The 16190-nt window shown below is 46.4% G+C and overlaps 1 protein-coding gene across 1 annotated transcript in view; it reads left to right on the forward strand.

The window, feature by feature from the left end:
* The first annotated feature begins 8531 nt into the window (after nt 1-8531).
* KLHL14 (kelch like family member 14) overlaps nt 8532-16190 on the forward strand; it is a 56620-nt gene continuing 48961 nt past the window's right edge. The window contains exon 1 of the mRNA XM_054285322.1: nt 8532-9469. Within this exon, the coding sequence (XP_054141297.1) occupies nt 8532-9469 (938 nt within the window). The remainder of the gene's footprint in view (nt 9470-16190) is intronic.

Below are 16190 nucleotides of genomic sequence, written 5' to 3' on the forward strand. Positions count from 1 at the left end.
AGGGGAACAATTTCCAGCTGTGAATGGCTGGCATAACCTTCCTGACAAAGAAGAAAGCAGAGGATCTGCTTGTATTCCAAGGCAATGTCACTCAGAGCCAAATAAAAGGATATTTTTATTATGTGAGCTAAATGCTGGGCTGAACGAGCTGGCTGGTGACACACAGAGCCCTGCCAGCCTTTCAGTGATGACTTCTTTTTGATTTCTACTGCTTGGGCCAGGTTTGAACCAGAGAGAGCGGGACACAACTTCCCACTTTGCTGAGAAGCAGAGGAACACCTCAGCAAAGGAAAGGCATTCTTTTCCTTCTGATATTTCCTATCCCACCCCAACCGTCCCCCCTCCCCCCGATTATCTGATACCAAATTTATATAATCCCTGCCCAAAAAAAAAAAAAAAAAAGCGGTATTTTTACAATGCTACACCAGCCTCAGGTGGCTGTTCTGCAGTTAGACCTTGTTTATCCGGGTAGCTAGTTGGGTTAAGTTGGAGCCACTGCTGGATTTCACCAAAATCACCCTCACCAGCTAGTGAGTGTCAGCACCAGTTAGGGGAATAAGGCTTGACCTTCACTGACTATATAAAGTTAAAGATTACCTGGTTTTAATCTCATGGAGCCCTGTCTCTATGTTTTGTGTTTGTGTTGTTTCTCTCAGCAAACTAATTTGAATGATGAGGTCTTGAGTTTAAGAATACAGTTTGGGGAAGGGGAGAAGCAGCCCATTCACTGTGTCCCAGTGGTGCTAAGTCTGGTTCCTGAGAAAGTAATGACACATGATCTCCACAGAGAGAGCAAGAGAGATCACCTTCTTCCCCTCTGCAGCAGAACAGGACTGTACTATTGAAGCACAGCCCCAGTCTACAAGCAGCCAGATCACAAGATGCTCTCTGTTGTCTTAGAAAGGTGGAAAAAACAAAGTGGAAGCCATAAGTCTTAAATCACCTTTCCTTTTATTTTTTACACATATGCCCCCAAAATTGTTAATGAGTAAGCATCTTGGTGGTCAAAGCTAATGCCACAATTTATTTCACGTCATTATTCCACATGAAGGACTGGACACCCAGTGAGTCCTCTCTGCCACATCCAAAGGGAGAAGACAATCCTGGGACAGTTAAAATGGAGCACTACAGGAAAGATTTCTGTCCTCAGAGCACTTAGACTGATGAATAACAAGACTCTTTGTCAGCAGATTTTGCTTGAAAGGGATTAAAAAATTTTTTTGCAACTCCTCTCTCCCTTAAAAACTGATAGTGCTCTCTTGGGGCTTATGAGAGTCACAATAAACCTAGGGATTATATATTTCTTCAGTAGAAAAATGTACTCTAGCCACTGCAATCCAGTTAGCTCCTGTTGCTCTGAAGCTTGCCCTTTCCCCCATGTGTCTCAAAATGCTGCCTTTAGAAACCAAGCAACAGGGATGTAACACTTACAGTGCCTGACTGTGACTTTCAAGAAGTCAGCAGTGTCACTAGCCACCAGTGAATCCTCTTAGCTTTGCAATGAGTCCTGCATGCACCAAGCTGGGAAAACTCAGCCAAACTGACTGGCAAATGCACACACATATCCCACAACAGGAAGGCGTTCCCTTTCAAGAGAGTACTTAAGAATATGGTTTAAGAAATGCTTAAATGCTTTCCTGAACAGAAATGGACTTAAGCACGAGAGAGTATCCCTTAATTGGGAGTACAGTGCAGACACAATCACTAAAGCTTGTATTATATGCCTGAAAATCGAGTCCCAGAGCGTAAGCTTTTCCAAGTGATGGTTAGAGGGTTCCTAGTTGTAGCATGGTTCTGTACAGAAGGATTTGCTTAATCCACCTTGCTTTTAGATTGCAATTTCCCCAAGCTTAGCTGCTTCTTTTAACAGTTCTGAGTTCTGCCTCCCCCCAAGTTATTTTAATAACTCTTTCAGAGGAAATACCTTATATTTCGATATTTCAGAAGCTGGTTTTCTACAAACTTTATTCATGTCATCTTGATTGCACAGCATTGCATTAAATGACTTTTTTTTTAATGTCGTTTACTCTATTGCCTTTTTGTGGGAGAGGGAACAACTTGCCTTTCAGTCCTCTTAGGAGCACTCATTTAGGGTACTATGCAGCAGTACCCAGTCCACCCCCATTAGAGTTTTGGATAAACAGGGCAAAAGTCTGAATACTTAATGGTGTCATGACTCTTTATTACAGTAAAATTTCTGGGTTTTATACATTCAGGCACAGAAACAACATTTCACAATATATCTGTAAATGGAAATAGAACCAGTCTGTAGTCCTGGAGGAATCTCAAAGCACTAGGCAAGCATGGATTAACCAGGGCGCCTCACAGGCAAAGAGGATGTCTGTGACACCTCAGGACCCAGTTGTGCCAGTCTCTACAGTCACACAGTGGCAGTAGCCACTGGTATCACAAGTGGTAGTAAACATTCAGAAACACCCAGCTGGGTGTGAAGCTGGGCAGATGTGCTCAGCAGGGCTGAGGAACCACAAGCTGGGGGAGACTGGGACTGCACTAATGAAAACCCTTTTTAGCATTTGTTAACTCAAGCACAGAGATATTAAAGAATGCACCTGGATCAAGGTTGTTACATCTATATTATTAGACTCGGGACAACTTTTTATTCTCTTGCCCTCCCAGCTCCTTGCAGTGCCTCACATCTCCTTGGTTTCAGGGAAAGGGTTTCCTCAGAGAACAACAAGGACTCAGGAGCTTTGGAGGGTTCCCAGATGCTAAACTAAAGTGTGCAAGCCAGCATAAGTACAGTCCCTGTGTGCCAGTGGTGGGAATCCAGCTGTCCAGACTCATGGGTCTAACAACCACCTCCATGGCCTCCTGAAATCCTCCATTCCTGCCCTACTCCTACACTGGCACTGCCAGGGATGAAGTGAGTAGTTAATCTGTACTCCAGGAGCAGTGCACTGGGATGCCAGGTCTGCCTTCAGAAGTATGAGCTTACAGACTGCCGCGTCAGAAGCTCCAGGGTGGATTATACAACAAGGTTCAGCAAGAGTAGCAATGCCATTGGGAACTGCCAGTACTGCTCTTGTTCATCTGCTTGTGCAGCACTTGTACCTCAAAAGGGACCTGTGTGCTCAGATCTGTGCAAACAGCACAGCTGGTTGTCCAACAAAAACAACCCAGCCCACCTGTAGCCTTTACCTTTCTGGAAGGGCCCTGGAAAGAACTTTCCTTCCCTGTGCTGGTAGATCCCATCCACATCCAGGTGGCTCTGGTGAGTGCCAGAATCTCTGTTCTACCATTTGAAATGCAACAGTGGCAGAAATGCAGGCTGCTGTTGAGAGCTCAGCAAGCCAGATGACTTGCACAAAAGACAAATTCTGTGCCCCAGAGAGGGGAGGCAGCTGAAGCTCTGTTTCTGAATGCAATCTCAATGACAAAAGGGCAGGTGTTCAAAATTGACACTTATTTCAGTTCTTAATAATAAAGATACTGTGCATGTAACTTGATTTCGACATGTATACGGATACCAGTATGCAACATGCAAAAAATCCCCCATAAAAAATCAGTTGTGCAAAGATATATTTTTTATTACAAGAAGAGACAATAAAAGCATTCAAAATTTCCTTTTTTTTATAAAATTAATCTTACTGAAATGTATTTTTCTTGTATATTTACTGAGTTTGTTGTCTAGGATTTCAACTACTATTATCCTGTCTTCATAAAAGCTTCTTCTGCACCAGGACCTCTTCCTTTAATGGCAAGATGTGATTTGGATCTTTTAGTATTGACCTCCCTATCACGAGCCTCTGAAACCAGACTTTGGTAAACTGAGGAATCTGCAGGGATGGGAAGAGCTGAGGAAAAGTATGATGACTAAAAGCACAACATCCCCAAACCTCTGGCTTTGAAAAGATGAAAGCATGGGTCACTGCCCACTGTTCTTTGGAAATCCAGTTTAGGAACAGATGCATATAGCTATGATAGAGAAGGCTTCAGGGTTCTTATGTATTTAGTGCCTCAGGGGAGAGGGTCTTTGCTCCCAGTGGTTCCCCTGAAGTCTGTGACTGTTTTAGATATATAAATTAGAGATGTGAAGTCCCTGCTTAAACCAAGTGTCAGGTACATCTACTTTTGCTCCAAAGAGAAAAAATAGATAATTTTTACATGGTGCAGGCCTAGGAGTAACAGAAGAAAGCAAGCACATTCTGTCAACAACTGCCATCTCTAAGAGATGAACTTCAATTTTCCACTTTGAAATCAGGCACCCAACTTAGAAACTTTGAAATTTCCCTTCAAAATATTTAAGACTGTTTAGAAAATACCATACCCAGAACTTTTGGAAATATTTCTCCAATGTAATTCATAAGTCACCACAAATCATACATGTAAGTTAAGACTGAACTTTATTTCAACCCAAGTTAGTGTAGCAAAGTTAAATAAAAATTAACCAGGTCTTTTCACTAAAGAGCAAAACATACCAGAATGCCAGTCCAAGAAACTTGCTACTAAGATGTATTACACAGCTTACAGCGGTGTGTGTGTGACACATCAGACAGTGCAAAGTGATAAAAAAACCCATGGGGTTTATTTACAGCCATTATGGCAGCAAAGTTCAGCATAAAAAGCGTGATATAAAAATCATTCTTCCCATCTACTACAGTTGTGAGACAACTCACATCACTGAAGACACCAGCTACAATCAAAATGGAGGCATCTTGTAATTAACATTTCTCTTCACTTCAACAGGATCAAAATCTGTGTGGCCAACAGGATACAGCAGGGAGGAAGCCACAACTAGAGCAAATCAAAGAACATGGTTTTACAAACTGCATAGGATGGTGTCATTTTGGGAAGAATACCATGCCCCACAACACCAACTGCCTTACCTCTCTTGGAAATTTCTTGCAGAAATAATTGATATCCAAGGGAGGGGGAAGAGATCTATCTGGCAAGGAAAAAGAGAGAGGTATGGCAGAACTTCTTTATTAAGGTCACCAGAAAATAAATAAAAGCAAAAATTGCCTTGATGCCTTTCAGTTCCAGTCCTTTGCATTCCTGAGCAATCTGACTCCAGCTCTGTAAATGCATTGGCATCCTTGGCCAAGTCAAAGAGAAAGACCATGAGACCTGGCATTCGAAGTCCCACTCCTGGTGTGTGTTTTAATTAATGGGAGCCTGAGCATCATCTGTGAAAGGGGATGGGGCTTGAGGCTTTCACACCAGGTAAAACTTTCTGTGAGTGCTTGTTCCAGTCTCCTTTCATGTGCATTTCATTCAAGGGCATACATTCCACTTTTTTTTTTCCTACAATTGGAGGTTTGACAACAGAAGAACGGAGCTATAAATGTGAGGGTACAATATATCATGAGATAAAGTGGGGAGAACATGCCCTCGACCAAAATGTCCTTTGGTGGAAAGAAAAAGCCCAAAATGCCTAGAATAAGAATTCCCTCTGCCTCTCACAGCTATAAAGGAGCAAAACCCAAAACAAAGCCCCAGCCCACGGGCTGCGCTATGCACGTTTCTAGGGTATCAGCTCTGGCAGAAAGTTGAAAGGTTATGTTTGTGAAATAGCAGCTGCTTTCCTGCCATTTGGTTCAGGCTTCTGCTTTGCAAAGTCTCGAAACCGAAAGACAAATCTGACAATATGCTAATCTTCCAATAAAAAAATGTGACTTCTGAACCCTTATCTGTTGAAGAGCTGACAGTGAAGTTCAGAGACGGTTGTCTAACCAGAAAAAACGATAGAGAAAATATGCCTTCAAACAAGATCATAAATCTTGAACAGTGCAGGGGAACAAATGTAAAAGGAACGTTTTACCACTAACACCATTTAGTAGCCTCACTTTCTCTCCCTTCCACCCCTCCAGCCTCATCACACTTGCCAGGAAGGAGGATGTATCCTGTCAAAGCAATAATACGAATACAAGGGGATGGGGGGTGACAGTGTATTGGCTACTGAAACCAGACATTATTTTCATCACTCCTGGGGTGTGGGGGGAGAGCAGAAATACAAAACAAATACTGTGCAACCTGAATACAAGACTTACTCCCCCCTCCCCGTCCATCCCCCCCCCAGCAACACATACACACAAAAGTTTGCATATTGCACAGGGCCCTTGAAGATCATAAATCTATGCATGAGAAAGATGTAGTGGAAATTTTTGGGGGGATTAGAGTTTATTTTTGTCATCTCTGTGAGACAGCTACTCATTCATCCAGATCACAGCTAAGAAAAAAGCTGGTCACAGAAATTAGCAGTTTCAGCTCAGCAGCAAAGTCGCCAGCCTGTGAAGGCAGAGAGAAATTGACTAATTAGCAATGCGCACTAAAACTTGACGGTTCTTTATAGAGAGAGAGAAGAGAGAGGGAGAGCGAGAGGGAGGGAGGCGGGGGGGGGGGGGGGGGGGGCTCGCTTTTTCCCCTTCTTTCTTCCAAAGATGTTTGAAATCGCAGTCATTTACGCTCGACAATTTTTACAATAGCCTTGAGCCATAATTTTGCGAGTCTCTCCAGCATCCATCCCCCTGTATGGTCTCTCTCCACTGGCCATGCACGACCGTTTCTCTCCCCAACCGTGGATTTCCTATTACTCTCGTTACGACTCACTGAGCCCCAGGCCCAAGGATAATGATGTGTTGTTTCTTGGTAGCATAATTTGTCACACGTACATTTTTTCTTCTTCTTCTCTTGCAGAAAGCTCTGCGCTCTCTCTCTCTCTTTCTCTCTCTCCTTCTCTCTCTCTCGTACATTTTCTTGCTGTTGCTAATTCATGGTGATCAAATGATGTACGACAAAATAAATTGTAAAGAGTGACTGCTCCGAGTTGGGAACCAGAAGGTTTTTTTTTCTTTCTTTCTTTCTTTCTTTTTCTTCTCTCCTTTTTTTTTTTTTTTTTTTTTTTTTTGGAAGGAGCGAGCAAACCTTTAAAAAGGAAGGACAATTGATTTTTTTGGGGGGGAGCTTAAGTGAACCTTTACTTTGGCAGCTGGTTGTGGAGCAGGTAAGTTTCTGGCCTTGTGTCTATCCGTCTCCGTGCATTTGCTAGTGCCTCCTGATTTGTTTGTTGCTGGGGGAGAGGAAAGGGGTGTCTGTGTGTGCGGGGTGGGGGGGCAGTTGTGTAACGAACGCGTTTGCGGAATAAACTCCGATTGCAAGAAATGGGCAAAACGAGAAAGAAAGAAGGGGAGGGAGAAGAGGAGGAGTGTGTGTGTCTGTGTATGTGTGTGCATGTATGTATGCGTGTGTGTGTGTGTGTGGTGGGGAGGGGGGGATTGACCGGGTCCACTTAAAGGGAGAGGCTCCGGAAGGTTTCTGTAGCCGGCGGCGGGGCGCGGAGCGGGGCTGAGCGGCGCCGGGGCAGGGGAAGCGGCTGGAGGGAGCCCCTCGCTGTGCCGATAAATGGGGCGAGGCGGGGGTGAAGGGAGGCACAGGAAGCCCAGTACTGGCGAGAAGCGACTGAGCGCGCTGCAATGGCCGGAGCAGGTCTCGGCGGGATCCCGCTGAGGAGGAGGAGGAGGAAGAGCGGCGGCGGCGCTCCGCGGGGCGGGATGCGGTCAGCGCGGGTCGGTGGCTGCGCAGCCTCCGCAGGTGCGGCCGCGGCTCGGGGCAGCCTCGCCCACCCCTCTCCCCTCGGGGCCGGGGCTGGGGGGCGGCGGGTCCGGCCGGACCGGGGGCTGCCGGGCACGGCCCCGCTCCCCTCCGCCCGCTCCCGCCTCCCCCGTCCTTCCCCCAACTTGAACTTCACGTAGTTACCGGAGTTACGGCCGCGGCGCCGTCGCTGCGAGGAGAAGCGAGCCGGGCAGGACAGCGCCGGGCGGCCCCTCGCCGGGCCCGGGGCTGCCGCTTCCATCCCCCGTGCCCGCTCCGGGGTGCCGAGTATCGCAGCCCCGCTGGGCCGAGCAGTGCGGCCCAACTTCGGTGCCGGAGCCCCTGCTCCGGGCACGCCGCCCCCGGGGGAAGCGGGTCCTGGCGCCGCCGAGTTGCCAAAGCGGCCGGAGGGGAGCGGGGGCTGGCAGCGAGCGGGGCGGGCAGGGCTGCCCGCCTGCCCGGCAGAGTTTCAGTCACTTGGGTAGTTTCTCTGGGCGTCGCGGAGTTGGGGGGGTGGGGGTGGTGTTATTTGGGGTGTGTTTGATTGCTTTGGTGTTTGGGAGGGGGGAACCTGGGGAACGGTGGCTGAGCTTTGAAAATGTCCCCGGCTTCTTTGCTCCTCCCCTGGAGAACTGCCCGGTTTGCACCGAGGAGGGAGGAAAACGGGGGCGGGGGTGAAGAGGGGAGAGGCAAAAAACCCCCAGATCTCCTATCGCCCTCCCAAGTTGCGGCCCCTCGGAGCGAGCCCGTCCGTGTCCCGGGCGGGGGGGCGGCTCGGCTCGGCGGGCAGAGGGGAGCCCGTCCCCCGGCTGCGCCCCTCGCCACCCTTGCGCACACAGCCGGGATGCGCCCTCCGGGCCTCTAAAGCTCTGTGTTTATTGTTGTGTCGTCCCGTGTGTCCCCCACCCCGCTCTCCTCCCCACCCCTCTGCCCAGGTTGGAGGAGGGTTTAAAAGGCAGGTGTGCCGGAGGCCGCTCGCCATGTCCAGATCCGGGGACAGGACCTCCACCTTCGACCCCAGCCACAGCGACAACCTGCTGCACGGCCTCAACCTGCTGTGGAGGAAGCAGCTCTTCTGCGACGTGACCCTGACGGCCCAGGGCCAGCAGTTCCACTGCCACAAGGCCGTGCTGGCCTCCTGCTCCCAGTACTTCCGATCCCTGTTCTCCAGCGGCGGCGGGAGCGGCGGGCACCCGCACGCCCTGGGGCTGGGGCCCGGCGCCCAGGACGGGCTGGGAGGGCCGCCGAAGGAGCCGCCGCCGCCGCAGACACAGGAGGAGCCCGGCACCCCATCCTCCTCCCCGGAGGACAAGCTGCTGGCCAGCCCGCGGGCCATCAACAACCTGGTGCTGCAGGGCTGCTCGTCCATCGGGCTGCGGCTGGTGCTGGAGTACCTGTACACGGCCAACGTGACCCTCTCGCTGGACACGGTGGAGGAGGTGCTGTCGGTCAGCAAGATCCTGCACATCCCGCAGGTCACCAAGCTGTGCGTGCAGTTCCTCAACGACCAGATCTCGGTGCAGAACTACAAGCAGGTGTGCAAGATTGCCGCCCTGCACGGCCTGGAGGAGACCAAGAAGCTGGCCAACAAGTACCTGGTGGAGGACGTGCTGCTGCTCAACTTCGAGGAGATGCGCGCCCTCCTCGACTCGCTGCCCCCCCCCGTCGAGTCGGAGCTGGCGCTCTTCCAGATGTCCGTGCTCTGGCTGGAGCACGACCGGGAGACCCGCATGCAGTACGCCCCGGACCTGATGAAGCGCCTCCGCTTCGCCCTCATCCCTGCGCCGGAGCTGGTGGAGCGGGTCCAGTCGGTGGATTTCATGCGCACCGACCCCGTCTGCCAGAAGCTGCTGCTGGACGCCATGAACTACCACCTGATGCCCTTCAGGCAGCACTGCCGGCAGAGCCTGGCCAGCAGGTGAGCGGGGCGGGCAGGGGGGCTCGGACCCCGCGGGGGCTGCGGGAGCGGGCTCGCACCTTCTGCGGGACCGGGGAGTCCCGGCGGGCTCGCACCTCCTGCGGGATCGGGGGCCCGGGGGGCTCGGACCCCGCGGGGCCAGGGCCGGGGGCGGCCGCAGCGGCGGGAGGGGGGCGGCGGCGGGGCCGAGCCGCCCGCCCCCTGCACCACCAAACTTTTCGTCCCCTCCCCTCGGCCCTCTGGCCACCCGCGCGTGAGGAATCTGGGTTTAGGGGGTTTTTTTTTTTTGACCATAACTAATATTTTTTTTTCTCCCCCAATATTATTCCTTGACAAGGAGTTAGGTCTTTAAACTGTAATAGCCAAGTTCTACATCTGTTATTTTCATAAATAACTGCATCATCTGTGCACACCCTGATGTTGCTGATGGTGGGGTGATGTCCCTGTTTGTGCCTGGAAACTTGTGGCTTCCTAGTCCTTACATCTACAACATGTCAGTTATTTTCATTTAATAAGGTAATGAATCATGATGTCAAAGATTGACAATATGAGGTTGGTGTTAGGAAGTGAGTGCACATCACGTAGTTTAACAAGGACTAAACATATCCAAAATTTGTTTATCTTCTTTTAAAATATGTTTGTACTTCGTTCACAGATGGAAAGATAATACCGTCTTCTAGTGTTGGTATAATACAGTGGTGTGGTAGCACAGAAATCAAACCACACTTCATATTATTCAGCTTATTATAAGCTTTTCAGCTAATGGGTGCATATTACTAATGATTTGACAGCAACAAGAAAGAAACTGGAAAGAAACATTAATAAATATTTTAAATAATACACTCTATTAGCATTAATGCACAGGATTCTTTATACTTTATGTAATGGGCACTACTCAGATGGTTTAACTTTGGAGATGGTGAGCCCTCTTATTATTTCTGGCTAGCTCACTATGTTAGTGTTCTGTCATGCTTATCACCTTGTTGTCTAACTGATTCTCACTCTGAAATCAAAAACATCAAATACAACTATTTTGCAGCATAAAGTATTTCTGAGAGGCCGCTGCTGTAAGTTGGTGCCTACCCTTTGCATTTCAACACTCAAAAGTGATGACTTTCAAAAACGCAAACCCCAGGAACTCCTCAGGCAAGATTCTGCACGCCACCGGGGGCAAGCTGATGCTCGTGTCCTGGTGGATTGCTGAGATACCAGCCGGCGTGGTTCAGTGGAGATACCTTTCCAGCTTCAGTGGTCCATGTCATTTGAAGGATATGTAGTGGTGTTCTGACCACTGAATGCTTACAAATGTCATGGATGCTGCAAGAATCTGATACTGCTGGTGCTGGGAGCTGCTTTCCCCTTAAACAGGAGCATACACAAAGGGAGTGCACTTTAGGTAGTCCTAGATGAGAGTCTTAGTTGCACTTAATGACTTACAGGAGACTCCAAATACCACAAATGCTGCTCTTTTTATTTGTAGTAGGTCTGCATGTCTGTGCAGACAGTGGTATTTCAGAGATCCTTAACCACAGTGGGTGAAAACATGCTGTCACCTTCCCAACTTTACTGTGTGTCCAATAACAGTCTTGTAACTAGCTTCTCTTGATTGGGTTCTTTAGAGGCAGTGAAATGGGAGCAAAACCGTTCAGATTTATTTATAAGCAGGCATTAGAACTTACTCCAAATGTTAAAGTGTTGGAGATGTTGAAATGCTTAGTAATGCAGAATGAAATTGTTCTATTTTCATTTTCGGTCTTGGACGATATTCCTGGAAATTCATAAAGGTCACAAAGGCCCATCTTTGAATCTTAATCACTTTAGGATTTTGCCAGGCTGCCTAGGTGTACAAATGCCTTCTTAAACATGAAGGAGTGAAAAAAAGAAGCATTCAAGACTACAGAGATTTCCAGATTTGTCTTCTCTGTTACTCATAGTTTTTCTAAAGTAGCAATTTTAACAGGTTAACATTCATTCAGTAAAATTTTAAGGAAGAAAATCTGCAAAGAGTTCCTTAAGCTACTAATTTCCAGAAGGAAATCTTAAAAGTAACTAACAGTGAAGTACATGTGCAAATGCATAAAAATTATTACACAGAAAAAGACTTCAAAACTCTGATTACTTTTTTCTGTGAGTAATGGTGACTTTGGTAATTTGGAATTTAATGAAAGGTCATTCACCAAAGATGCACATGTCTTTAGAAAGAGATTGACTGTTCCTCTTGTGCAGTGTGATAGCTCCTGCACAGTACAGTAAGGGTTGGTGAGAAATGCAAGCAGCCCAGTGCTATAACCACCTGCTTCCTGCATGTTCAAGAAATGGGAATTGCACTCAGTGTTAGAATTTGCCAATAACCTTTCTGCATTTTTAAAAACAACCTTTTTCTTTTTTAAAACAAGCTACTTTAAAAAAAACTACCTATGTTATATATCCATATGCACACTTTGGAGTACATTGACATGAGGGCTACTTCTGTTTCTTAACAGAAATGAATGTAATGGGAAGCTCAAAATACGCTGATTTTCCTCTGAAATGTAACTATAAAGTTAGTCCTGTGGTCAGGGCTGGAGGAAAAAGAGATTTGGGCTAACAAGAGTCTGTGCTCTGTGAGCAAAGGTATTTATAATGTTTGTGCCACAAATGCAGATTCTGCAGTGCAAGTGATGCTGGGGCTAGAAGTACCTGAGTTGTCTGTTGTGCTGCAGTGAAAAACACTGTTTACCTACAGAAAGACTAGGGCTTTTTCATGAAATTTCCTAAGAGAAGGTAATGCTTCAATGTCTTGATGTATTTTTGTAAAATTAACTTTCAAGGTGCAACAATTAAATGATCAGAATTTTAAAAGTTGAGGAATTATGTTCCTGAGTTGTGAGCCTTGCTGTGCACTCTGAGGTTAAGAGCTTCACACAGGGTGTGAAGTGTTTTGGGTTTGATTTGACATTTCATCAGGTGCTCAACTCTAAGCAAAGTTAGAAATACTGCTGGCTCAGTGATCCTCACCTCAGCAGGGCCTCAGCATGCAAGCTGCTGCTAAACCTCTGGAGACACAGTCAGTTTTGGTGTCCCTAGGAAATATCATAGTTGATTTCAGCTTGGAGTGGGGTGAGTGACCCTGAACATTAGGCTTAAATTATGTTTGTCTGTCCCTGAGAGAGACACGTAGCTCTGTGCTATATCATCTTCTGTAGTTCTGGGAAGAAAATGCATTTAGATAGAGAAAAGTTCATATTCCAGACATTTATTTTACTCTCGGATCTTCACTGGAGTATTGAGTTGATTAAAATATCACTGTGCTTTATTGTGTAATATAATGTACTTTATATAATATGTGGTATGTATTTTCAATTTTTTAAAAGTTTGAGGACAGAGCATTACCACCTGCAGCTCCTCTCACCAGCAAAGGGTGTTTGGGCTGGTCTGTCCCTCCCAGGATCTGCGGGCAGAGCAGGTGCAAATACATCTGCATACCTGAAGGCAGAGGGCACGGAGGGAAGTAAAACTGGGGGAGAGGGGAAATGCGGAAAAAGAAAGGAGTTGAGATACCCCAGGGGAGAAATGGGATATAAGTAGTGGAAACAGGACAGTGCAAATCAGGGAAGACATGAGAGAAGGATAGTTTTGAAGGGAGAAGAATGTAAGAATAGGATACCAGACAGGAAAGGAAACTAGCGAAAGAAAAAAGACCCTGGCAGATAAAAAGAAGATAGCGAATGAAACAAAAGGGGGAACACTAATTCTTGGCAGAAACAGCATCTGTTGTCAATGGCAGCTGAGTATTGCAGTTTCTGGAAAAGCTTTTTCCGATTTGGGGGAGGAAAAATGGATGGAGATCAACCAGCTGACATAAGATAGGAATAGTCCTAGGCAGAAAATACAGAATTAAAGAGCACAAGAGAAAAGAGAGGAAATAAGGAGACAAAGAGATAAGAAGGCTAAGCCTGCCCGTGCTGTTTTATGGTTTCAGCAAAGTCCCAGCATGTCCAGACCCAGCTGTTTTTTTATACTTTTGTTCCCTGGACTACTAGACCTTAGGGAGATTAGAACTGCAAATTCTGGTCCTGCTAAAGCTAGTTGTAGAGGTGATTTGGTTTGCTGTTTGTTTGGTTCCTTTAATTTCATTTCAGTGGAGAGAGGGTGTCATCCAGACTGTTTGATGGTAGGCAATGTTAGTGAAAGTGATAGCGAATTAAACAGTGACAGGCGATGAAGATGATATGAAAGTTTTTATTCAGAAGGAAGATGAAGAAGGAAAATGTAAGGTGCTGAACAGCATGAGACAGTGGCATTTGTGTGGAAGGCATATATGTCTGGTCTGTTTTACTTTCTACAGAGGAGATTAAAAATTTGAAGAAACCAGCTACATCCCTTGGCAATTAAATAATTTCCTTCTTGCATACACTATTTGTCTCCAAATCTCACAGACCGTAGTTCAATTTGACTTCTTTTTCTACTGAGATTTTTGTAGAATCTCAGCAAGACATGTTTGGTGGTTGTAAGAAAAGTGTGTGTTTTTTCATTGAAATGCACTCTGTCTTCTGGTTACAACCACCTACCTGTCCCATTGGGATCATAACAGCATATTTGGATTTTTAACTAATATTCATGTTTAATTGCAAGTGAGAAATACTACAGATCCTGAATTTACATCTGATAAGAAAAACACATCCTAAAATATATATGAATTATTGAGTTTTGCATTGCAGTATGGATGAAGTGGATGTGAGGCTCTGGTTTATTTTAGTGAGCTTTGGATCAGTTTTTATGTGCCTGAATTAATATCAGGAAATTGTACATGTGCCAGGACTCTCTCAGCTGAGCTGCAGAAGGGAGACTGACACATTAGAGGCTGTGGGGTAGTGAACCACAGACCTGTAGTCAGTTTTATCCTAGTTAGTCTCACCTACTTTCCTTACCTGTCTCATGTGCATTCATTTGCTATTGGAGACAAGCTCATGCTGAAGTGTAAGTGGAGAGATGTGGAGTTTCCAAAAGGGTGGGAGCCCTGGAGCTCACATTATGGACAGAGGGAGCACCACTGTCCTAAAAGGACTGCTGTGGGTCAGGAAAGTCCTTGGAAGCCTTTTTTAAAGATACATGTGTCCTGGCTGGTAAAATCCTGGCGAGCTGCAAGGCGATATCATCCCTGAGGTGATAGTAATTTTTTTTTTTTTGGATCAGTTATAGTATTTGTTAGGAGAAACATAATTTATGAAGAGCATTAACAGCCTTTTTTATGGACAGCCATCTTTCCAACAGCTGCAGGTGAAGAGGGGTTGCCAGGCACGTTGTGCAGGTCCTTGCCCTGCCAGCCAGTTTCCCAGTCAGAGGCACTACCTTGGAATTGTGTCCTGTGTGAACTGGCAGTCCCTCCTGATTCATGTCCTTAGATGGTAGGGTTCTTCCCCAGATCCCATCTACTGAACTTTATCTGTCCCCTCTCTGGAATCCTCTCTTACCCTAGCTCCTGAGTGTCCCATCAGGCTCCCAGCCTCACACACACAATCCCCACTGCTCCAGACCTCCGTGCTTGGAACTTTACAGGCTGCTGCAGTTCACTGAACTGGGCTCCTCCTTGGCTTTGTCACCCTGCCTTTTTAGCCCTTGAAGCAGCTTCAAATACCTGCATCTGCATCTCCAAACTCTTTTTCTGAGGAGAAATCTTTTACTGATTTCATAACAGCTTGTTCTAGAGGGAAAATTAAACTAAGTTTAAAAACAAGTAATCTTAGTAAGCCACTCTGATGACACTGATGACAAAGTGCCTTTGAAAATGGAAACTTCTTCTTCAATTGCTGGAGCAAAAATGCCCCTCTCCACCACCCACGCCAGTCTATATAGCAGCTTTACAAGTCCTGCAGGTCCCTAAAAGCAGAGCTGTCAGCCATGAGTTCCTGTGCTGTTCTTGCCCATCCTTTAGCAACACAATCCATCTCTGTCCTGTTGGGAAGTACGTAGGTCACGAGTGGTGCAGAGCCTTCTAGACAAGGAGGTCCCATTTCAGACAAAATCCTCCTGGAATGATTTCTGCTTAAAGTGTGCCTTGTACAACTGGAGTGCTGAAGGATCATGGTGAGCATCAGACATGTATGTCTTTGCTACTGGTCTGAGACTTCTCTGTTCATTCTTTGCCTGATGTGCATCCCCATCACGTGGAGAGACGAGATAGAAAGGAGAGGGTCTTAGAGGGCGTGTTGTGGCCTGGGGTCACTATAGTTTTTTCTTTATAGCAGAAGAATATGGAGGTTCTGAGTCTGTAACTGCTGAGCAGTAAATGGAACAGAGCTGTGATGGTGTAATTGTTTGGATTTGTACTTGAAGAGAAAGCACAGGGAGCCTGGGGGGCAAGGGGAGTGAGGAGAGGTAATGTAGAACATAAAATCAACAGAAAATAGTTTGCCAGGGAAAAGCTTTGGTTCTGATAAACTCATGTTATGAAAAAATTGATATAATCTGTAAAAAACACGGTTTCATCTTTTCAAACAACTCCTATGTTTTAAAAATCCAATATGTTTTCTAAATCAGAGCAAGGTTTGTAATTATCCTTTGCTCAGTGTGGCCTGGAAAGATTGAGCAGGGAATAGGAATCCTAAAAGAAGAGTTTGAGCTGGACTCCCCTGCTCTGTAAGCATCTCTCATGTTAGTTTTGTTGAAACAGATTCTGTCTGGTATTACACGTTTACCAAAGGATCGTCTAAAGAAATTGAAGACTATGGAAAGTTGAAAA

Source organism: Melozone crissalis, unplaced genomic scaffold (genome assembly GCF_028551555.1).
Source record: "Melozone crissalis strain CALT ecotype California unplaced genomic scaffold, PUWL_Pcris_2 ptg000042l_1, whole genome shotgun sequence".
NCBI classification, from domain to species: domain Eukaryota; kingdom Metazoa; phylum Chordata; class Aves; order Passeriformes; family Passerellidae; genus Melozone; species Melozone crissalis.